At 41.0% G+C, this 25,680-nt stretch overlaps 1 protein-coding gene across 1 annotated transcript; it reads left to right on the forward strand.

The window, feature by feature from the left end:
• The first annotated feature begins 23,438 nt into the window (after nt 1-23,438).
• LOC126008682 (DNA (cytosine-5)-methyltransferase 3A-like) lies at nt 23,439-25,148 on the forward strand. Its single transcript, XM_049772920.1, has 2 exons — nt 23,439-24,805; nt 24,839-25,148. Exons 1-2 carry the CDS (start codon nt 23,465-23,467, stop codon nt 25,124-25,126), a joined length of 1,629 nt encoding a protein of 542 aa, XP_049628877.1. The 5' UTR covers nt 23,439-23,464; the 3' UTR covers nt 25,127-25,148.
• Nucleotides 25,149-25,680: the final 532 nt, after the last annotated feature.

A 25,680-nucleotide genomic window follows, 5' to 3' on the forward strand; every position in this document is an offset into this window, starting at 1 on the left:
ATCTGCTGGATCTAAGTGGTGGAACCCACCACCAAGATTCTCCTTCCCTGGCAGAGGTTGCTGTGCAGAACAAGCGAATTAGCGATCTACTTTCCTTAGAGCAAGCTGGCCTCTGTGCTTCCCTGGGAGAGGAGTGCTGTGTGGACAAAAGCATGGTAGCATTCTGGAAGATAAAAGATAAGTCGAGACGTGTGAAAAAAAATGCTGGCAGCACTCCAGGAGAGCTTAGACGAAACAAGAGCTACAGCAGTTAAGAATCTGGCCCCCGTGGCTAATCGCCTTGCTTTGCACCCTAATCATACCTCTGGTGCTACTATTACTGCTTTCTTGCAGCCATTGTATTTTAAATGCTCTGGTTAAAAATATCATGGAAAAAGTCCCCGCAATTTAGATACTAGTTCTGCACGCTCAATAAGGCTCTGAACATCTTGATTCAAGATGCCACACAATTTAAGGGAAGATTGAAAGGGCCAGACCTACACCATGACAGGTTCTGAAGTAACCAAGCTGTGACTGGGCCTTAGTTTGTTTCCCCAAAGGGAGCAAGTACTTTCCAAGAAATAAATGTGACCTCTAGAATAACCAATCAGGACATTACAGGCCACCACAAATCTGGCCAGCCCAATCCCTCCTAGTTAACCACCCAACCCTACCCGTAGAGTTTACTTTCTTTTTTTTTTTTTGGGGGGGGGGTCACTCCTGGCTCTATGCTCAGAAATCACTCCTGGCAGGCTCAGGGGACTATATGGGATGCTGGGATTTGAACCATCGACCTTCTACAGGAGAGGCAAACGCCTTACCTCCATGCTATCAATCCAGCCCCCCATAGAGTTTTCTGATCAACAATAATCCTATCCTTTGCATCAAAGTGTTTGAAAGTTGAGCGGGAGCTAATCATTGTAAAGGTTGAACCCTCTCCCCTGCCTTTCACTGGCTGGAAATTCCCTAACTGCCTTTAAAAGAGGGCCTGCAAACCCTAGTTCAGGGTCACCGCCTTACTGTGTATTGTGTGTGTATTGTATGTATTTCAGCATGCTGAAATTTTGGCTTCAATAAATACCTTTTGCTTTTGCATCCTTTGTGTCTCTGGTCTCAAGTCTGAACCCTATAGTCTTAACTGCAGATACTCTGTGCAGTGGAAAAGATGGTCTCATTCTCATTGTTTCTGGCTTGGACCCTTAATGATATTACAAGTTCCTGGCTGAGTGCATACCTATCAGCAAACATGCATCCAGAAACCAGAACCTACCTCATCACATATGCTGTGCGTTACTACAATTAGGAAAAGTAATTCTGATATTGGGATTTTTTTTTTTTTTGTTGAATTTCATACAGAAAATCCAGGTATATAAGTCCTAAACCAGGGGTCTCAAACTCGCGGGCCATTTGTGGCCCTCCGTACAGCATTTTGTGGCACTGCCCTAGAGGAATCTTTTTTTGTTTTGTTTTAGTTGTTTGGGTCACACCCCCCAATGTTCAAGGCTTACTACTGACTTTGCACTCAAGGATCACCCTGACTTTGCCTCTTGCGGCCCCCAGGTAAACTGAGTTTGAGACCCCTGTCCTAGACCCTTGATATTTTAGATGGTGATACAAGTTTGAAGGTTGGCTTTACAGTAAAATAGTCAATACAGTCAGAAGTGATAATCTTAGCTTTAGCAGTCCTCTGCGTGAGGCCATGTTCTTCATGGCTCTTCTTGTCTGGACTTGGTATCTCAGCTTTGGGAGCATCTTCAGGGAGACATCTTGCTTAATGCCATAGGGGCAAGAATTTTTAATATGTGCTTAACAATCAGGTTCTAAGGATTGTCCATGTGCAGGAAGATCTTATTGGAAATATATTGCATGGGACAATGAGGTGATATGGGAGATGTGCTATGTTCCATGATGTGGCCAGGAAGTGATAAAAAGGATATGGGTCCTTTTCCAATAAGTGTACATCTCTCCCTTTAGGAAATGGCCACTATTTACAGCACCAGTTAAGGGTTCTTTCCGATGGACCAGGCGAGAGTGCTGAATGAGGTTTAGCCAAATCTCCCCCTTTTTATTTATAAGGTGGACTCATTGCCATCACCTGCATTGTAGGGGATGAGATAGGCTCATACTTCTAGATAGTGAATTGGTGAATTAGAATGTGGGTCATGTCCTTCAGGTGAGTTTTGGCAAAACTGTTTCAGGAAGACTCTATTAGTTGTAGGCGGCATACAAAAGTGATGGAAGAGCATGAAATAGGCCCATGAGTGTATTCCATTAGAAAATCAAGGGAGAGGGGAGGGCAAAGTATGGTGGGTTCAAGAAAGGAAAAAAAAAAGAAAATCAAGGGAATATTGCCTGGTTATTATATCTATCCCTCAATTCATTTTGAGTATTCAGTTTGGTGATACTATTTTCCACTATCTCTGACTCACTGACATAATAACAATAACCTTGTTCTGTTTTTGTTTTTGTGCCACACTGTGTCCCTCAGGGGTTACTCCTGGCTACACGCTCAAATCACTCCTGGCTTGGGGGTCCATATGGGACTCCAGGGGATTGAACCAAGGTCCATCCTAGGTTAGCCACGTTTGAGGTAAGCGCCCTACTGCTGTGCCACCGCTCCGGCCCCAACATTGTTCTCTGAAAAATGCACGTCTCCCCACTTGTCTAATGTGATTAAGTCTAAGGCATGTAGGTTTCAGAGGACCACTTCAGCCAGTGAGGTAATTTGTCGATGAAGAAAGGCCAGGAAGGCAGTTGGAGGTGCCTATGATCTCATGTAGCTGCTGGATGAAGTCACAGGCCAAGAGAGATCAGTCCATGTGCCAGGGCTCTGTTCAAGTCTGATGGAATCAGACAGTCTATCTGCTATCGCCAAGGGTAGAATAGATGGCTCTTTGTGTCCTTGCTTTAATGCATCAGACTCATCAAGAATGAACTGGGAAACCACCACCACTAAGTAGCAGCCCTCTGGTTCTGGTGGAGCAAAGCTAAAAAGAGTAAGTTGCACCAAACACAGAGATCGGGAAGGGGTGCAGTGCTCCAGGGCACAATAGGATTGGGTTTCAGGGATCTTCCCAAAGTGGGACCTCTTGGAACAGTTATTATGGTGCTGGTGCAGGTGCTGGTGTGGTGCCATGTGGAGCCACATCATCTAAAACCTTAACTGGGACAGTAGCAAACAAGGGCTGGGACAAAGAAGCGATCTTAAGTTTCTGAGGTACTGGAGTTTTTAAGCTGAAGGGCATTAATACTGCAAGCACTTTGGACAGGAAAGGAAGTCCGTGGGGTAGAGTGCTTTACCTAGTTCTCCTTGACCTCTTTCTCTTAAGGGGACTGGGGCTTGGGACAATCCTTAGAACCTTATTGATTAAACATGTATTAAAAATTCTTGTCCCTATGGCATTAAGCAAGCTATCTCCCTGAAGATACTCCCAAAGGGTTATTCTGTGATTCTGCACACTCATTCTTCACTTTTCTGCCTCACCCTGAGCTGCCATATGCCTGGAACTTATCGTCCAACAAGCAGTACTTAATTATATGTTCCCCAACCCAAGATTTTGTGCCACACTCATCGATGCTTGGGGTTATTCCTGACTTCACACTGAGGAGTCACTCCTAGTGGTGCTTGGGGTATATATGGCTTGCCAAGGAGTGAACCCAGGTCAGCCACATGCAGGTGAGGCATCTTACCCACTATAATATTGCTTTGGCCCCACCATGTGCATGGTTTTTTTGTTTTTTGTTTTTTGTTTTTGCAAAATAGCTCATTCATCTTTATTGCTAAGTAATATTCCAATGTTTTGATCTTCCACAATTTCTTAGAAATGATTGCTTCTAAGTTTTGTGTCATTCTGGTAAAAATCAAGGAACACAATTATTGTGCCACCTGGTAAATATACATATAATTTTGAAATAAACTGTCTTCCAATCCATAACAATCAATGAATGTTCCTATAGTTCCATATTTTTACCACTATTTGATATCAGTTTTTTTATTTTAGTTATTCCAATAGCTAAGTAATAGTAGAAATTATCCAGAAAGAGCTAAAGAGATACTACAGAAGTTAAGGTGCTTATCTTGCACACAACCATATCCATTTTAATTCGAGTACAGAGCCAGGAGTAGTGAACTGTTGGCACAGCAAGGTATGCCTCAAACAAAAACCCATCAGTAAATCTAAGGTATTTTCATATGCTGTGTACTAAAAGTTTAATAAATAGTTTTGCATTTTACTTTTATGTTTGTATTATACTGAATTAATTTTTATGTAAGTATAGGATCTGTGTCTGGACTTTTATTTATATTAGTACCTATATTTCATTTTGCATATGGATGTAGAGATCTAACTTTATTTGCTTAAAAGACTACTTTGTTCTGTAGCCTTCATCCTTGGTCATCTCTGCAACTCAGGCCCTCTGCTGCATTCTCCAGGTAAGACTGACTTTCCAACAGATCAGTCCACAACCTTTTGTAGTGTAAGGATATATGCTTCTCATTCCTTCAACCTGAGTACTGGAAACATCCATGCCCAACTCTGCCATTTCTGTAGGCCCACCCACAATTCAGATTTTTGGGTTTTTCTACATTCTCCAGGTTCACATTTGCAGCTTTTGCCCATAACTCTGTCACAACTTGTACTCTGAATTGTTCAGCCACGTGACAACTCTTCTCCTCAAATCTTATGCTGCACATATTTATACTTCCTGCAGCAAACCCACAGTTTTGAGTAGCTCTGGTTGTGATCAATGACTTCATGCTGTTAATACCTTATTTCTAATTCTGTCTACCTCTCCCACAGAAAAAGGCCTCACAAAGACTGGTGGTAAGAAATTATAGATCCGGGCTGGAGAGATAGCATAGAGGTAGGGCGTTTGCCTTTCATGCAGAAGGTCATTGGTTCAAATTCCAGCATCTCATATGGTCCCCCGAGCCTGCCAGGAGTAACTTCTGAGCATAGAGCCAGGAGTAACCCCTGAGCACTGCCAGATGTGACCCAAACCCCCCCCCCCCCCCAAATTATAGATCCTTAAGCTGTAACCAGAAGAGAGGCCGGGTTAAAGTGTCATCATTTGTCATTTTAGTTCATATAGAATCTCAAAAATCACAAACCAGAAACAACAAGACTTCTCTGGGAGAGGACTTTTCAAGGAAGGGAAAGAGCAACACTCAACTTAATTCTCAGAGAGGGGGTAAATTTCACAGGACTGAACTACAGAGATCCATCCTTGGAACACAGCAGACACAATTGGGAGATCACTTAGAAAATCACCAAGCTCAGTGATATTAACAGTATGGAAGGCTCTGCCACTACCAACCATTTTTTTTAGCCTTTTGGATAATCACTATAGGGACATTATTAGGATGTTTAATGACCTCAAAGAAACAAGGTACATATGCAAGAAAATTTGATAGTAGTAATAAGAAAACTACCATCAGAAATGACAAATTAAGAGTGTGGTCGAGGAAATGAAAGAAACATTGGTCAGCTTCAATAGCAGAATAACAATTGAAAAAAATCAATGACCTCCAAGACGAAATTCAGGAAATCTATAGGAAACAACAGAAAGATGAAAGAAAGTCTAAAAAATAATGAACAGCATATCAGGGAAAGTCTAAAAAAATAGATGAACAGTTTATCAGGAAAGTATGGGCTAAGTTCAATAGGAATAATAGAATCATTGGAGAGGCTGGAGAGATAGCACAGTGGTAGGGCTTGCACACAGCCCATCCAGGACAGATGGTGGTTCGAATCTCGGCATCCCATATGGTCTCCCGTGCCTGCCAGGAGTGATTTCTGTGTGCAAAGCCAGGAGTCACTCCTGAGCATCACCAGGAGTGGCCCAAAAACCATTAAAAAAAAAAGGAATCATTGGAGTCCCTGAAGAATATGAATGTGAATTTGATAAAGTCAGAAATTATAGATAAGACTTTACCAGAATTGGGCCAGAGCAATAGCACAGTGGTAGGGTGTTTGCCTTTCATGTGGCTGATCCAGGATGGACCTCTGTTCGATCCCTGGCATCCCATATGGTCCCCCAAGCCAGGAGTGATTCTGAGTGCATAGCCAGGAGTAACCCCTGAGCATCACTGGGTGTGGCTCAAAAAACAAACAAACAAACAAACAAAAACAAGAATTTACCAAAATTGAGAATTGCATGCATCCAGATTCAAGAGGCCCAATCCCAGCAAAAAATAGACCCAATTAGAAAGACTCCAAGGCACATTGTAGTCAAAATGATGAGAGACGGAGATAGAATACTAAACACAGCAAGGTCAAAGAAGGAAAATCCATATAAAGGAGTTCCAATAAGGTTCATAGCATACCTATGAAATGAGACTATACAGACTAGAAAATAATGGTGCTATATAGTAGAAAAACTCCAGGAAATAAACACCTCACCAAGAATACTTTTTCCAGTTAGATTCAGATTTGAAGAAAAGATACAAAGCTTCATAGACAAAGAACAACTTAAGGGAATTCATGGCTTTAAAACCTGTTTTGCAAGAAACATTGAAGGAGCTTCTTTAAATGACAAGGAAAATTCAAATACGTAATATAATACAAAACTATGGCAATAAATTTCAATTATCTCACTAACATCAATGGCCTGAACTCACTGATCAAGGAGACATAGACTATCAGGATGGGTCAGAAAACTGAACCCAACTTTCTGCTGAGATAAATATGAGCAATCAGGATAAATACAGGCTAGAAACCATTTTCCAGGCAAACAGACTCCAGATTTGAAAAGAAATAAGGACAGAATGCTAAAGTGAGGTAAAGTGATATGCATGATAATCTTATCAGCAACAATATTATAAATCACCATTGCTTAAAAATAGGGAAATGCTTACTATTGGGAGTGGGGCAGTAAGAAGTTGGAGACATTGGTGAAGGAATTTTTGTTGGAACATTGTATGCCTGGAACTTAATTGTGAATAACCTTGTAACTTTGTAATTCAGTGATTCAGTTAAAAAAAATTTGAAGGACATAAAGGACATGGTTATTTAATGATCAAGGAATCGGTACATTGAGATGAACTCATAGTTCTAACTAAACATGTGCACCTAATGACAGGCCATCAAAATATTTAAGGCAACTACTAATAGAGAAAGGAAAATGCTGAAACCAACACAATTATAGCAGACATTGACACTTCTATCACTGATGTTTGAGTTAATATCAAAGCTTGATGCCAAAGGATGGGACATATCTTAAGCAAAATTCTGAGGCTTGGGAAAAAGTTAGCATTATCCTGAAGAACATGAAAGTCACTTTAAGGTTTTAAGCAAGGAAATGTTATGATCCTACTCATGCTTAAATCATTAGAGTTTGTGTGGAGAGTATACTGATATTAACTGAGACAAAGGACCAGCTCAGAGGGGTTTAACAGCTTTTAATAGGGCTGAATAGACCAGTAGAAGAACTTACGTTTGAGAGACATTTAGGAGAAAAAGCTTTGTAAGATTCTATATTGGGGTAAATTAATTATTTAAGTTCTCAAGTTACTCCCAAACAGCATTTTTCTTTGTCAACTTGAGTAAGTACTTCTTACTGTTGCACAGTTTGAATTACTGGACTTCATCTTTTTTTTTTTCCCTCATCACTAACAGACACCTTGCCAAGAGGGTCTCCCCTATCAGAGAAGAAACACTCCAAGGAAATATTAGATTGCCTTGTCAGAATCTCTGGTACTTCTTCTGAAAAGAACTTATATTTTTCCAAAACTGGGAGTGATCTGCTTAAAGTAAAATGCTGTTTGCTAAGAAATATTAAAAGAAGGTACTTAGATATATCATGTGTTGTATAGCCCATATATGGTCCCAGTTCAGTCACATGAACTATAGAATTTCATTGGCAAGTTTTAAACAGTCTATTCAAAAAGTCAAAATTTTCTTTCTCTCCACCCTCTCCCTCCCTCTCTCCCTCCTTCCCTCGGAATCCCTTCCTCTCTTATTCTCTCTCCCTCCCTTCCTCTCTCCCTTAATCTCCCCCCTTTTTCTGTTTTCTCTTTCTTTTTTTAATCAATTTTTTTATTTTTAATTATGAGAATATGATGCAAAGAGGACAAGGTAAAGTTACAGTGAAAGGACAATCGCCCATCAACAGAGTTCTCAGAAGAAATCCCCTTGCTGACGCCTAAATATTGAACTTACAGTCAAAGAACATTAAGAAAAATAAGGCAAAACCCATGTACAATTACTTTGTCCACAAGTCCCCAGATTGTAGTACATTATGACATTTCTTAACAGTACACAAAGCAATCTAAAGCCATGAGATTAATTTGACTCCTTAAACATTGAAGGCGTAGTATTTTTTTATATTTTCATGCACATGGATATTAGTTTAAGTTAACATCAAAAGTTTAAGAGGTTTTTTTTTTTAAGGGTTAGTCAAAAGAGCACAGTAAAAACGATGTTAGAATGGCAAATATTGTTTGCATAGGCCCACCAAAATATGAGGGACATGGAAAGGAAAAGTCTTGGTCTAAATACAAGGAGACCCTACCCCTGATGTTTCCTGGCATAAGACCAACTTTAGGCTCCAGGCAAACTAGTTTATTCAATCCAAGTCATTGTAGTGCCAATACAGTTTTATTTTTCACACAGTCTCGATTGTTGGCATCAGGTTTCTGTATTAAAGATCCTGGAATCTGCACATCCTACATTGAAGTCAGGCTGGTGTGGAGTATCTTCTAGTTTCACTTCACAATTAAGGAGCAATACACAAGCCCTGTCCAGTAAGCAGGTCATTGTTGTTGTCTTCACAGTGTTAAGGGAAGTCTCTTTTGAGTAGGTCTATGTCGATGTCAGAGCAGCAGTAGGGTCTTCCCTGGTAGAGAATTGCCTCCAGGTGATGTTATAGACAACCTTGGATGTTTCGTAGATGTCTTTCCTAGATCAGGGGTGAATGGAGAATGCCCATTCTTCTGAGGCCTGCGCCAGGTCTTTATGTCAATGTTCAGGGTGTAAGGTCCCATTGCACTACAAAATTTGTGTGTTCCCATCTCTATTAGATAAGAACTTATTTGTATGTATAGTATTTTCCCGTTTTAGTGTGCCTATGCAAACAAGAAATAAAGCCACGTGGCGTTATCAGAGTATTTGGGGGTGTAAGAACACGTCCAACAATACCCATGACTTAGTTCAAACATAAGCATTAAACTGAGGGACTTTTTCACCAAATTCCCTATTGAACAGTTCACAAAGAGAAGAAACGTATAAGAAAATATTCAGCAAGTTATAGCCATCAAAGAAAACACACATAAAATGTTGAAAAGACATATGTGTCCTTTTTATGCCTTTTGGAATAGTTGGGTGGGTGTTAACTCCAGGGCACCACTTTGGTCTGTGACTTAGGACTCTACAGTACTTAAGTTAAAAAGAGTAAATGTGGAGTAATGATGATAGGGGGTAAGAGAGTTAAAGAGAAAAATGATCTTTTGTAGGGGTGTGCGAAAGGGCAGAGTACAAAATGGACATTCTTTATACATAAAAACATAATTAAATGATAGTATTATTAATGTATCTAGTGCCCCGTGCTGCTAGAGACTCCCGGCTCCCAGGAAGGAAAGAGATCCTTCAAGAAGCTAGGAGGCCGGAAGTTCAGAGCCCCACCCAGACTCTCCCTAAGGAGCCGAGTGGGGAATGGGGGAAAGCCTAGGGTACCTTCAAGCTCTGCCAAGGGACCCACCTCACTGGCTTGCCCAGGCATGTGGCCCGTGGAAGCCCTGGAGATCTGGAGCAAGGCGGTAGAGGGGTGCTGGGGTCATCCAAGTCCTGCACCCCAGCTAGGCCTAGTTAAGAAGGCCTCTGGCATGGTAGAGGCCTGCTGAACCCCATGCTGCTAGTGACTCCTGTTTTCTCTTTCTTTTCTCTCCTCTCTCTTCCTTTTTGTTTTTTTTTTGTTTGTTTTTGTTTTTGTTTTGTTTTGGTTTGGTTTGGTTTTTGGGCCACACCCGACGTTGCTCAGGGGTTACTCCCGGCTATCTGCTCAGAAATAGCTCCTGGCAGGCACAGGGGACCATATGGGACACCGGGATTCGAACCTACCACCTTTGGTCCTGGATGGGCTGCTTGCAAGACAAACGCCGCTGTGCTATCTCTCCGGGCCCCTCTTTCCTTTTCTTAAAAAAATTTTTTGTTTAGTTTTTGGGCCACACAGGACCGTGCTCAGGGGGTTACTCATAACTGTGCTCAGAAGTTGCTCCTGTCATGCTCCGGGGACCATATGGGTTGCCAGGAATCAAAACCAGGTCCTCCAGGATTGGCTGCATGCAAGGCTAAGACCCTACTGCTGTGCTTTCTCTCTGGCCTTTCTTCTCTCTTTTTTCCTCTCTCTTTCTCTCCTCTCTCTGTCTCTCTCTTCTCTCAAAAAGGAGAAGAAAAAAATAGAAAAAGAAGTCAAAAATTAAGTTGAGTGCTTCATATTTAGACTGGTGTCACAGTGGAGAATAGTTCCTCCCAGCAAGGACTACTTTAGTTTTCATATTTAGAATTGCTGTCACATGATGAAAGGAATTTTTCTATAGTGCCAGAGAGATAGTTCAGAGGTTAAGTTGCTTGCTTTGATGCAGCCAACTTAGATTTAAATCCCCTGCACCATATAATTCCCAAGTACAACCAGGAGTAAGCCCCTCAGCCTTCTGGTTGTGTTCCTGGAGACCTAGTTGTTCTGTTCTTTCAGTCTCCCCCACAGTTCTGAAATTTCCCATCTCCACTTAATATATGTTTTTGCTCATTGAGCCAGAAACATTTTGTTCAACTGTGAACCTGACTGATAAACATTTCTCTGAATTATTGTTGCCAAGAAAATTGTGAAAATTGAGACAGTGATAATATAATGAATAATAATCTTAAGTCCATTGTTTTAGAAAGCAAACCTTTGAAATATTTAGAGAACTATTTTTGAGTGATAACTGAGAATGAGAGCTTTTAAATAACATACATTTGCCAAATATTTTTGTTACTATTAGAAATGGTTAAAAAAAAGAAAGGGAAACTGCTCACATTTTTCCCAAAATAAATCATCCCAAAAGCAAAAAATTTTAATCCCTGTATATTGATTTTGCAGAGCAGTCCCAAGTGGTTTATCAGTTCAAGTGGAAGCTAGAATCAAAATAAATCAGGCATTATATTGCATATTAAATTTCTAGAGCTCAGCTCAGTTTCCTTAATCTCATAGCAGCAGTAGCAGAGTGGCAGCTCTCACTCATTGCAATAGGGAAATAAAGCAAAAGAAAGATTGCTGCTGCAAAATGAAGCACATCACCACATTTCCATCTCATCCATTATAGCTTGTGAATGTCCCAGGAGCCAGGAAAAACACGGGGAAGTCTTTAAAAGTGAATCCAGATGTCAGCCATCACCACAGCAGTGCTTTAATTATCAAGAAACAAAGAAAACTCCTTGGGTACATTCTAAGCAGGTGTTCTTTTATAGAAAACAGAATAGCTGAAGAAACAGCTGTGGCATTATATCTGCTTGAAAACTAGGGAAGAAAATTACAGCTTAAGAGGCTACTCAGAGGAGCCTAGATACTAAAAATTATTAAAATTTGGCAAGTAACAAAGCTATACAACATGACTAATTCATATTATTTCATTTTACAGATGGGGAAACTGAGTGTCTTGTATAACAATCACTTATAACTCAAAGTCTGTCTGATAAATTTACTACATAATAAAGTCATTTGACAAGACCACATGGGTAGTTTTCTAGAAAACATGATTTTGCACAGATAAGTCTATTTTAATACAATTGGAAAATTAAGATGAGGAAAAGGAAATCTTTATTTTATTTTGGGGCCTCACCCATTTCAGGGCTTCTGATTGCTCAAGGATCACTCCTAGCAGGCTCAGGGGCCCATCTGGGTGCTGAAGATTGAACCCAAATGGACCACATCAGAGACAAACACCCTTGTTCTGTGCTATCTTTTCGACCCTGAAAAAGGAACACTTTAAGCCAACTTTCTTTTTCTCTTTTATTTTTGTTTGTATTATTTTTTGAACCACACTCAGCTGTGCTCAGGGCTTACTCCTATCTCTGTTCAGGGATCCCTGCTGGTGGTGCTCATATTGGGTGATAGGGATCGAACAAAAGTTTGTCATTTGCAAGGCAAGCACCTTATACACTATATCACTTCAGCCTCCTATTGGATACGTTTTTATATTAGAAAAACTGTTTATTTTTTGGGCCACACCTGGTGACACTCAGGGGTTACTCCTGGGTATGCGTTCAGAAATCGCTACTGGCTTGGGGGGACCATACGGAGTGCCTGGAGTCCATCCTGGGTCAGCCATGTGCAAGGAAAATGCACCATCGCTCTGGCCCTATATCAGAAATTTTTTAAGACTGCATTTATAGTTGGGCTTTAGGGAATGTGCAATGTAATGTGCATAGTGGAAAACATAGGCAGAACACTCTGACATTGAACCTAAAGGGCATTTCCAAGGATAAAACACCACTGGCCAAGCAAGTTGAAGCAAAGACAAACAAATGGGACTACATAAAACTAAAAAAACTTCTGCACCTCAAAGGAAACAGTGACTAGGACATAAAAACTGCCCGCAGGATAGAAAAAGTATTCACCCAATACCCATTTGATAAAAGGCTCATATCTAAGATATGTAAGACACTGGTAGAGTTAAACAGGAAAAAGTTAAACCCATTCCAAAATGGGAAGAGATGAACAGACATTTTCTCAAGAAATACTGGTGGCCAAAAGGCACATGAAAAAAGTGTTCCCATAATTAATCACCAGAGAGATGCAAATCAAAACAATTAGATATCTCAACACAGAGATTGATGCATCTAAAAGAACAAAACAACCAGTGCTGGTGCAGATATGGGGAGAAAGGGACTGTCACTGCTGTGGGAAGGTCAACTGGTTCAGACTTTTTGGAAAAGAATATAGATATTTCTCAAAATACTATTAAAGTGAGCTTCTATATGGTCCAGCAATACTACTCTTAGGAATATATCCTAAGGGCCCAAAAATAGAAGGCAGAAGAGGCATTTATCTGCATTCCTATGTTCATTATAGCACTCACTATTCACAATGGGCAGAATCTGGAAACAAATGAGTGGATAAAGAAACAGTGGTACATCTATACAATGGAATACTACACAACTGATGAGAAAAATGAAGCCACGCTGTTTGCTTGGATAGATATGGAGAGTATTATTTTGAGTGAAATGAATCAGAAATAGACCAAGAATGTTTGCACCCTCCTGTAGAAAACTTTCCACAAATAGTGGAGGAGCACAGTTAGGGCAGAGAAGGGACACTATGACAATGAAAGAAGAAAAGAGGCAGGCGGGGGAGGGGGGGAGGGAAACTGGGGACATTGGTGGTGGGAAGTGTCTACTGGTGAAGAGTGATGTATATTCTATGACTGAAAATCATGAAGAAATTTATGACTAAAAAAATCTATTATGAACAACCTTGTAAACTATGGTGTCTAAATATAGCAAATTTAAAATTTAATAAAAATGGATTCCTGCATATATACAGGTCACTGACTAATGGAGAGACATGTTTTTGTTTATTTAAGTTATAGACTATAATGATGAAAAATTAATGAACTATAACAAGGCAGAGTAACAACTGAATCTCAGAAATATAATGTTGAGTTAAAGCTGTTTACAAAGTATGATCTCAAAAAGAAAACGAAGTGATGTGACTTGGAATTAAAAAATACACTCCATTTTGGTCACAATAAAATTTATTAAAATTAAAAACAGATCAAATATGTACATACTATGAAATAATACTCAGCTATATGAAAATATAAAAAATAATTTAAAAAAACACTCTTTTAGAAATCAAGGGAATTACAATAAAAATCAAAATAAGTAGTTATTTCTCAGAAAGATGGTAGGAAATGATAGGCAAGCATATATATACTTATATGTATATATGTACATTTGTCTATGCATGAGTACCCACAGATCTTTTGTAAATGAAATAGTGTATAATTTTTAAAATTAACAGTAAAATAAAGAGAGTTTTTTAGTTTTCCAAGTTGCATTTTAAGGCTTAAAAATGAGTCTTACATTTACAAATTGAACAAGTTGCATGCTATTAAAAACACAACAGTTATTAAGTGCTATCATTTGATTCACCAAGAAAAGTCCTTAGAACATTTAAAAACATAACTGGCACCATATATTCTGCTTTCTGGCTGTTTTCTACTTTCTCTTTGTTGATCTTGGGCTTTTATACATGGAATTTTGCTTCTAAGCCAAACTTTGCCCTTATAAAAGAAACCATTCCTCGGTGAGAGCAAAAATAAGGGGAATGCAGAGAAAACTTGCACAAAATAATAACTCACCTTGTTATCTATTTTAATTTTAAATTTTAAAAAATTTAAGTTTTAGGAGTTAGAGGTGTAGCATAGTGTAGGGTATTTGCTTTGCTCGTGGCTGACCAGGACAAACCTCGATCCCTGGCGTTCCATATGGTCCCCTAAGCCAGGAGTGATTTCTGAGCGCATAGCCAGGAGTAAGCCCTGAGCATCACCAGATGTGGCCCAAATACCAAAAATAAATAATTTAATTTTTATTTAAATTTAATATGCTTTTTATAATTATAATTTTAATATAACTACATTACATTTTTCAAGAAAAATAATCATTTTTTACTCTCCCTAGCTATTTATTATAAGCATTTGCATTTAAAAATAATCCATATTGGGACTGGAGCAGTGGCAAGGAACAGTAAGGCATCTGTCTTGCTGGCGCTAGTTTAGGACATACTGGGGTTCAATCCCGGCATCCCATATGGTCCCTCAAACCAGGAGTGATTTCTCTGCTCAGAAATTGTTCCTGGCTTGGGGGATCATATGGGACACCAGGGATCGAACCCAGATCTGTCTGGGGTCAGCCATGTGCAAGGCAAATGCCCTATAACTGTGCCATCACTCCGGCCCTTAATTTGTTTTTAATTGGTCTCTCTCTGAAAGTAAGTCTTTTATCCTGGCATCTGAGTCAATAATAGAACTTTAAATCTCCCTTGTGCCTTTCTAATAAAATTTTCTTCAACGCAGTCCTTATATGGACATTTGCTGACTTAAAAATCTCTCAATGACAAATTATCCTTTAGGTTCTGGATTCTGTTTTCTTTCCTTCCGAAATGTGCAGTTTTTCATTTTAGCAAAATTTTCTTTTCTCCCAGATACAAAGAGAATAATTAGATTAGAGACAAATTCCAGAACCAATTTTCCTCCCCCAATGTTTTTCATCTGACTTTCCACTTTCCTTCTTTTTATGTAGTCCTTTCTTCTACCTTCAGCTACTTTTCCTTTTGACTCCTATTCTGTGTAGTGATTCATTCCTGGTTCCAAATATAAACCCAAATTGAGTGTTTGGTTGCTAATCTTTCACATATAACTGCTGTCTTTTGCTGGTCTCTAGTCTCTGGTCCGTTTCTGTTTATCATTCTCTTATTCCATGCATCTTTTTGTTTTCCCAGAACATATTCTCTCATTTTACCCTTTTTTAAACTTTAACCATTTATCCCGTTATTAGTTTAAAAAATTCCCATAGAAAAACACTATATGGTTGATGTCTAAATTCTCACCTTATAAGAAGGAAGTGGTGATAATTTACAAAGAGAGAAAGGAAGTAAGAAAATTGTAGAATTATGTTGCCTACAACTACATCTTAGATTTGATAGAGAAGCAGTCAGAGAATAATTACTATATATCTATTACCACTTGGTGCTCTTATCACTTAGATCAACTTTTTCTCAGAAGGAGTTTTAGGGACCATTTGATGACTCAAGAGTCATCCCTAGATCTGCTATGTGGCCTGAAACACCACAGATGTCTCAGGCCTTTTCTCTGCTGTTCTGCTGCCTGGGATTTAGTTCCTCTCTGCCATTGTTCCCTGAGGGCTCATCTTCTTCAGAGGTAAGCGTCCCACACACAAAGATTGGAACCAGAGGAGCACTTCCACTTCACTTAGCAGCAGCATGCATCATTTAGCCAACGAATAACACCACAACTTGTAGAAAAATCCATAATAAAAGCATGACAATGGGGAAATTATGCAGGCCAATACCAGACATTGAGAATGAAGATGGCAACTCTCATGACCTGAAAACTGCCAACCACCTAGTTACTCTCAGGTATGGAATTTAGAGAAGAAATATGGAGGATGTTGTTCATAGAACTCAAAGAAAGCAGAGATTTGAGTTGGACGAAACACAAATAAGAGTCAAGAAGATATGAAGATAAAAATCAGAAAACTCCAAACTGAAAAAACAGGTCTGAAAATCTCAGTAGATGAATTGAAAACCTAAATGGAAAGCCTCTCCAACAAGGTAACAGCAACTGAGGATAGAATCAATGAGCTGGAAGATGAGATACATATCAACTCCATACAGCAGAAGAAATTGGTAAAAAGCCTTAAAGCAAATGATCAGACAATGGAAAAATTACTCAAATAATGTGAACAGATGAAAATAGAAGTCTTTGATAAGCTCAACAGAAATAACATAAGAATAATTGGAGTCCCAGAGACCCAGGAAGAAAATCTCCAGGAAGAATCAGCAGTCAAGGATATCATTGCAGAGAAATCCAGAGATAAAGACTGCATGTAACCAAATTCTGCATGTCAGAAGAGTACCCCAAGACACATCCTACTCACAATGACAAATCCCACAGATTGGGATAGAATACTGAAGGCATCAAGATCAAAAAGGGAAATTACATTCAAAGGAATATCCTTAAAATTTACATCAGACCTGTCAGAAGAAACCGTCAAAGCCAGAAGGCAGTGATGGGGACATAGTAACAAAACTCAATGAAATGAATGCTTCACCTAGAATATTGCACCCAGCCAAACTCACTTTCAGATTTGAAGGAAGTATACATAGCTTCATGTATGAACAACAGCTCAGAAACTTTGTGAAGTGTAGACTCAAAACCAGCCTTAAAAGAAAAAATGAAAGGTCCACTTTAAGACAAGACTGACCAACAGACACAACCAAATTTCTACACAAAGATGACACTAAATCCCATGACAATTCTTTTTTTATTAATATCTTTATTTATACACCTTGATTACAATATGATTGTGGTTGGGTTTCAGTCATATTAAGAACACCCTCCTTCACCAGTGCAACATTCCCATCACCAATGTCCCAAATCTCCCTCCTCCCCACCCCACCCCCACCTGTACTCTAGACAGTCTTTGTAATTCCCTCATTCATTCACATTATTATGATAGTTCTCAGTGAAGTTTTCTCTAACTGTACTCATCACTTTTTGTGGTGAGCTTCATGTCATGAGCTGGATCTTCCAGCCCTCCTCTCTTTGTCACTGAGAATTATTGCAAATATGTATTTTATTTTTCTTAGAACCCATAAATGAGTGAAACTATTCTGCATCTATCTCTCTCCCTCTAACTTATTTCACTCAGCATAATAGATTCCATGTACATCCATGTATAGGAAAATTTTATGACTCTCCTAATGGCTGCTTAATATTCCATTGTGTATATGTACCACAGTTTCTTTAGCCATTCATTTGTTGAAGGGCATCTTGGTTGTTTCCAGAGTCTGGCTATTGTAAATAGCACTGCAATGAATATAGGTGTGAGAAAGCGATTTTTGTATTGTATTTTTGTGTTCCTAGGGTATATCCCTAGAAGTGGTATAGCTGGATCGTATGGGAGCTCAATTTTTAGTTTTTTGAAGAATCTCCATATCACTTTCCATAAAGGTTGGACTAGACAGCATTCCCACCAGCAGTGAATAAGGTTTCCTTTCTCTTCACATCCCCGCCAGCACTGCTTATTCCCATTCTTTGTGATGTGTGTCAATCTCTGTGGCATGAGATGGTACCTCATAGTTGTTTTGATTTGCATCTCCCTGATGATTAGTGATGTGGAGCATTTTTTGATGTGCCTTTTGGCTATTTGTATTTCTTCTTTGTCAAAGTGTTTGTTCATTTCTTCTCCCCATTTTTTGATGGGACTAGAATTTTTTCCTTGTAAAGATCTGTCAGTGCCTTGTATATTTTGGATATTTGACAAAATATTCTCTCTCTCAATGTCAAGGGACTAAATGCACCAGTTAAGAAACACAAAGTGACTAAATGGATAAAAAAAATGAATCCAACCTTCTGCTGCCTACAAGAAACACACCTGAATAGTCAGAATAAATATAGACACAAAATAAAAGGCTGGAGAAAAATCATCCAAGCAAACAACACCTTTAAAAAAAAGCTGTAGCAGTGGTACTAGAGGTAAGGCATCTACCTTTCAAGCGCTAGCCTAGGATGGAACAAGGTTTGACCCCTGGCATCCCATATGGTCCTCCCAAGCCAGGAGCGATTTCTGAATAACTCCTGAGTTACTCAGCCAAAAGTAACTCCTGAGCTTTAACAAGTGTGACCCAGAAACAAAAACAAAAACAAACAAACAAAAAAGCTAGAGTGGCCATACTAATATCAGATAACATAAACTCAGAATATGACTCAGAAAAGTCATAAGGGACAAAGATGTATACTTCATACTAATCAAGGAATATGTACAACAGGAAGAAATCACACTCCTAAACATATATGCACCCAACAAGGGACCAGCAACATATTTAATATAATTGTTGACAAATATGAAAGAAGATATTGATAACAACATGATAATTGTGGGAGACCTGTCACCCCTTGATAGGTCAACCAGACGGAAACTCAGCAAAATATACTAGCTCTGAAAAGAGAATTGGAAGAAAGTGGACTAGTCAATATATATAGGGCACTCCATCCCCAGAAACCTGGATACACATTCTATTCCAAGCACATAGGTAATTCTCCAAGATAGACCATATGCTGGCCCTCATGACATTATTCTGGTAAATAGGATTGAGTGCCCATCAAGAAGTTCATTAACCACGACCAAGTAGATCTCATCCCAGGAATGCAAGGAAGGTTAACATCCATAAATCAATGAACATAATACATCAAAGAAACAAAAAGAAAAATCATATGATCATATCAATATATGCAGAAAAAGCATTAGATAAGGTCCAACATCCATTCTTGATAAAACCCTCATTAAGATGGAAATGAAAGAAACTTTTCTAATATAGTCAAGACTATCTACCACAGGCAATGGCAATTATTATTATCAATGGAGATAAACTACAAGCCTTTCCTCTAAAATCTGGTACAAGACCAGGCTGCCCTCTCTCACCACTCCTATTCAACATCATACTGAAAGTTCTTGCTAAAGCTATTAGGAAAGAAAAAGGGCATCCAGATAAGAAAGAAAAAAGTCAAGCTCTCACTGTTTGCAGATGACATGCTACTATATTTAGAGAACCCTAAGACGCTGCTAAAAAAAACTTCTAGAAACAATAAATTCATATAGCAAAGTGGCAGGTTACCAAATTAACACCCAAAAGTCACTGACCCTTTTATACACTAATAATGATAAAGAAGAAATGGACATAAAAAACAATCCCATCACATATGTGCCACAAAAACTCAAAAATCTTGGAGTCCACTTAACTAAAGATGTGAAGGACCTACACAAAGAAAACTACAAAAGCCTGCTTCAAGAAATAAGAGAGGACACAAGGAAATGGAGACACATATCCTGCTCATGGACTGGCAGGATTAATGTAATTATAATAGCAATACTCCCCAAATCATTGTACAAATTTAATGCAATCCCTCTAAAGATACCCAGGACATTCTTGAAAGAAGTGGATCAAACACTCCTAAAATTCATTTGGAACAACAAACACCCACGAATAGCTAAAACAATCCTTGGTAAAAGAAATATGGGAAGCATTACTCTCCCAATTTTAAATTATATTACAAAAATAGTTATTAAAGTAGCATGGTATTTGAATAAAGACAGATCTTCAGATGAGTGGAATAGACTTGAGTATTCAGAGAATGTTTCCTAGGCATACAATCATCTAATCTTTGATAAAGGATTTGTGTCCAAATGTCCAAATGTTCCAAATGTTCTTTTCCTCCAAATTGGAACAAGGAAAGCCTCTTCAAGAAGTGGTGTTGACCCAATTGGTTAGCCATTTGCAAAAAAGTGAACTCAGACTCCCATCTAACATCATACACAAAGGTCAAGTCCAAATGGATTAAAGACCTTGATATCAGGCCTGAAACCAGAACAAAATGTACGTAAAACACTCCATGACATTGAGACTAAAGGCATCTTCAAGGAGGAAACAGAACTCTCCAAACAAGTAGAAACATAGATAAACAGATGGGACTATATTAAGTTGAGAAGCTTCTGCACCTCAAAGGAAACAGTGCCTAGGATACAAAAGTCACCCACAGAATGGAAGAAACTATTCACCCAATAACCATCAGATAAGGAGCTAATATCGAAAATATACAAGATACTAACAGAACTTAACAAGAAAACAATCTAACCCCATCAAGAAATGGGGAAAAAAAATGAACAAAGACTTCCTCAAAGAAGAAATACAAATAGCCAGAAGACCCATAAAATAATGCTCCACATCACTATCATCAGGGAGATGTAAATCAAAACAACAATTAGGTACCATCTCATGCCTAAGAGACTAGCACACATCACAAAGAACAACAACAATCAGTGCTGGAGAAAAAGGAACTCTCATTCATTGCTGGTGTGAATGCCATCTAGTCCAGCCTTTATGGGAAACAATATGGAGATTCCTCCAAAAAACTGGAAATTGAGCTCCCATATGACCCAGCTATACCAGTCTTAGGGATATACCCTAGGGACACAAAAATACAATTCAAAAATCCCTTCCTCACACGGGTCTTCAGGGCCATGCCTGGTTAATCGGGCCCTGGGGGGAGGGGGTGAGAAATTCCTCCCTAGGCATCCAAAAACTACAGAGGCTCTGCTGGGCTCAGAACACTCCAAATGCCAGGATTTCTTGGTGTGTTTGCCTGGTATGTTGGGGGCTCTGGGCAGGACAGCTAGCCATAGGACCCCTGGGCTGACCACTTAGTCCAGGGGAACAAGATTTCCCCCCCACACCAGGCGGGTCTTCAGGGGCACGCCTGGTTAATCGGGCCCTGGGGGGAGGGGGTGAGAAGTTCCTCCCTAGGCATCCAAAAACTACAGAGGCTTGGCTGGGCTCAGAACACTCCACATGCCAGGATTTCGTGGGCTTTTGACTGGTATGATGGAGGCTCTGGGCAGGACAGCTAGCCATAGAACCCCTGGGCTGACCACTTAGTCCAGGCGAGCATGAAGAGCAATTTACATTCATTGAAGAATGAATTTAAATTCATTGAAGAGCAATTTACAATAGCCAGACTCTGGAAACAACCAAGATGCTCTTCAACAGATGAATAGCTAAAGAAACTGTGGTACATATACACAATGGAATATTATGCATCTGTCAGAAAAGATGAAGTCATGAAATTTTTCTATGCATGGGATGTACATGGAATCTATTATGCTGAGTGAAATTAGTCAGAGAGAGATATATAGATGCAGAATAGTCTCACTCATTATGGGTTTTAAGAAAAGTTAAGAGCATTATTGTAATAATCCCCAGAGACAATAGAGGGTGGAAGGACCAGCTCACAATATGAAGCTCACCACAGAGTAGTGGTGCAGTTAGGGAAATAGTTACACTAACACTAATATGACAATCTTAATGAGTGGGAGAAGTAGAATGCCTGCCTCAAATACAGGTTGGGAAGGGGGAAGAGGGTATTGGTGGTGGAAATGTTGCACTTGTGAAGGGTGGTATTCTGCTTATGACTGTAACCCAACTACAATCATGCTTGTAATCATGGTCCTTAAATAAATATTTTATATATTAAAAAAGAGTCACCCATATACTTCTTTCCAAACCCACAGATTCACAGAATTAGGAGATGGGGCTTAACAATTCAATTTAACAAGTTCAAGGGAATTCTCTGGTAAAGTAAGGGGTGGGGAGAACATCTCTCCCTGTTTCCTAAGCTAGTGAAAGAATAGTTATAATGTGCACTTCCTATATTATGCCTTTCATAAAATCTATTTATACTTTGGGGGGGGCATTGTGCAAGGCCTTACCACTTGTGCCACTACTTCGGCCACCAAAATCTATTTATTCTTTTGTTAATTTTATAAAATTCCTTGAGGCAGGTTTTCTTTATTATTTTTTAAACATTTATTTGTTTATTTTAGTTAGTTTTGGGGCCACACCCAGCGGCACTCAGGGGTTATTCCTGGCTCTGTGCTCAGAAATCGCTCCTGGCAGGCTCTGGGGACCATGTGGAATACCAGGAATCGAACCAGGGTCTGTCATGAGTCGGCCGTGTGCAAGGCAAATGGCCTACCACTTGCTATTGCTCTGGCCCCTAATTAAAGAAAGAAAGAAACAGAGAAAGGTTTGAGGGATGTATGCACTCATCTAATAATTTGATGAAGTGGTCTGGAAGAATCCATGTCTGATTCTCTCATCTTGGATTTTAAGAACTTATGGTCCATCTGGGTTTGATCCCAGTACCCTATGGTCTCCTAACCCTGCCAGGTGTGATTCCTGAACACAGAGCTCAGGAGTAAACTCTGAGTACCATTGGGTGTGCCACCCTCTCCCTCCCCACAAAGAACTGGCATGATATATATGCAGGGGATATTTTTGGTCTTTAGGCCACACCCAATAACTCTTAGGGGTTACTCCTGGTTCTGCACTCAGAAATTACTCCTGGCAGGCTAGGGGACCATATGGGAAGCTAGGTATAGAGCTGTGTGCAAGGCAAATGCCCTCCTCACTATTCTATCACTCCAGCCTGTTATGTATATTTTAAATTTAGCTTAGTATGCTTAGACATAATGTTACCATATATGTAAAGTTATATTAATTTTATAGTTTACAACATACCATGAAATTAATATAAACTCATATTCAGCTGTTAAACTGCAGATCATTAGAAATTTGTTTTAAAATAAGTTAATGAGGCCAGAGTGACAGTACAGTGGTAGGGCATTTGCCTTACATGCAGCTGACCCAGGATGTACCTGGGCTCAATTTCCAGGATTGCAAATGGTTCCCCAAGCCAGGAGAGATTTCTGAGCACAGAGCCAGGAGTAACCCCTGAGCATTTTGAGTTTGTATTTACCAAAAATAAATAAATGAATAAATAAATTCATGACATTCGTTATTTTTTCATTGTATAATTTCCCCCATCCTTCTCCCCATTTGTATATGTATTGCATACATTTTGTCAAAAAGGGATGCTGAGTGAAAAGTTTTAAAAGTACTGCTGTCGGGGGGCTTGGGGGGAGGGTGGGGAGGCAGCCCCAACCGGTGGGGGGATATCTGGGAGCCCCCCGGGTCTCCTAGGCACCCCCTGGCTGGAGTTCTGGAGGTGCTGAGTTATTCCTGGCCCACCTCCCACGCGCCCTGCAACTCCCAAGGCCTCCCACACCTGCCTGCCTGCCTGCCTGCCTGCCTGCCTGCCTGTCTGTCTGCTTGTAGCCAGGCTGAGAAGAAGGCCAAGGTCATTGCAGTAATGAACGCGGTGGAGGAGAGCCAGGGCTCTGGTGAGACTCAGAAGGTGGAAGAAGCCAGCCCGCCTGCCATGCAGCAGCCCACAGACCCGGCCTCCCCCACCGTGGCCACCACGCCCGAACCTGTGGCTGCCGATGCTGGGGACAAGAACGCCACCAAAGCCACCGACGATGAGCCCGAATACGAGGACGGCCGGGGCTTTGGCATTGGGGAGCTGGTGTGGGGGAAACTACGGGGCTTTTCCTGGTGGCCGGGTCGCATCGTGTCCTGGTGGATGACCGGACGGAGCCGAGCCGCTGAAGGCACACGCTGGGTCATGTGGTTCGGAGACGGCAAGTTCTCAGTGGTGTGCGTGGAGAAGCTGATGCCGCTGAGCTCCTTCTGCAGCGCCTTCCACCAGGCCACCTATAACAAGCAGCCCATGTACCGCAAAACCATCTACGAGGTCCTGCAGGTGGCTAGCAGCCGTGCGGGCAAGCTGTTCCCCACTTGTCATGACAACGACGAGAGTGACACAGGCAAGGCTGTGGAAGCACAGAACAAGCAGATGATCGAGTGGGCCCTGGGGGGCTTCCAGCCCTCTGGCCCGAAAGGCCTGGAGCCCCCAGAAGAGGAGAAGAATCCATATAAAGAAGTCTACACAGACATGTGGGGTGAGCCTGAGGCGGCTGCCTATGCACCACCCCCGCCAGCCAAAAAGCCAAGGAAGAGCACCACAGAGAAGCCCAAGGTCAAGGAGATCATCGACGAGCGCACCAGAGAGCGACTGGTGTACGAAGTGCGGCAGAAGTGCCGGAATATCGAGGACATTTGCAGCTCCTGTGGGAGCCTCAATGTCACCCTGGAACACCCTCTGTTCATCGGAGGAATGTGCCAGAACTGCAAGAACTGCTTCCTGGGGTGTGCGTACCAGTATGACGACGGCTACCAGTCCTACTGCACCATCTGCTGCGGGGGTCGCGAGGTGCTCATGTGTGGGAACAACAACTGTTGCAGGTGCTTTTGCGTGGAATGTGTGGATCTTCTGGTGGGGCCAGGCGAGGCGCAGGCGGCCATCAAGGAAGACCCCTGGAACTGTTACATGTGTGGGCACAAGGGCACCTACGGGCTGCTGCGGCGACGGGACGACTGGCCCTCCCGGCTCCAGATGTTCTTCGCTAACAATCACGATCAGGAATTTGACCCACCGAAGGTTTACCCACCGGTGCCTGCCGAGAAGAGGAAGCCCATCCGGGTGCTCTCTCTCTTTGACGGAATTGCCACGGGGCTCCTGGTGCTGAAGGACCTGGGCATCCAGGTGGACCGCTACATCGCATCGGAGGTGTGCGAGGACTCCATCACCGTGGAGTCCTCGCACACCTCCGATGCGATGTAGTGTTTGGAGCATGGCCGCATCGCCAAGTTCAGTAAAGTGAGGACCACTACTACGAGGTCGAACTCCATAAAGCAGGGCAAAGACCAGCATTTCCCCATCTTCATGAACGAGAAGGAGGACATCCTATGGTGCACTGAGATGGAAAGGGTGTTCGGCTTCCCGGTCCACTATACCGACGTGTCCAACATGAGCCGCCTGGCCAGGCAGAGACTGCTGGGCCGGTCCTGGAGCGTGCCGGTCATCCGCCACCTCTTCGCTCCACTGAAGGAATATTTCGCCTGTGTGTAAGGGACACGTGGGGGCCAACTGAAATAGCCGCAAAGTTAAGCAAATGGAGAAAAAAATAACAACAACAAAAACCAACCCACACACAAAAACCAACCAACACCCAAGAACATGAGAATGGAGAGAAGTAGCAGCACCCAGAAGAGAGGAATTACATGGAAAACAAACCAACAAAAAACACAAAACAAAACCTACAGGCACGGAAAAATGGAGGGCTGAGCCTGGCCGAGGAAGGAGGCCGCTGAGGGCGCCGACCCAGTGTCTGGCTTCAGCCCTAATTCAAAACCAAACCAAGCTCACCCCTTGCCCCCATCCCACCCCTTACCCCCAAGACCTAGTCCTCCACCTCCTCCCCTTTATTTTGTTTTGTTTTGTTTTTGTCAGATCTTTTCCTTTTCTACTCTTTCAGAGGGGTTTTCTGTTTGTTTGGGTTTTTGTTTCTTGCTGTGACTGAAATAGGAGAGTTGATTGCAGCAACAACAACAAAAAAATCCCTAAGGACAACAACAAAAAGTAACAAGACCTTGCCAAGGAAAAGATATGAGAGAAGAAAAAAA

The sequence above is a fragment of the Suncus etruscus genome, chromosome 5 (assembly GCF_024139225.1).
Source record: "Suncus etruscus isolate mSunEtr1 chromosome 5, mSunEtr1.pri.cur, whole genome shotgun sequence".
In the NCBI taxonomy this organism is placed as follows: domain Eukaryota; kingdom Metazoa; phylum Chordata; class Mammalia; order Eulipotyphla; family Soricidae; genus Suncus; species Suncus etruscus.

Bases quoted from the DNA above. Each gene is read 5' to 3' on its own strand.
- LOC126008682 (XM_049772920.1), top strand. From the start codon at position 23,465: ATGAACGCGGTGGAGGAGAGCCAGGGCTCTGGTGAGACTCAGAAGGTG. The intron at 24,806-24,838 runs GTGGAGTCCTCG...GATGCGATGTAG, and splicing joins TGTGCGAGGACTCCATCACC to TGTTTGGAGCATGGCCGCAT.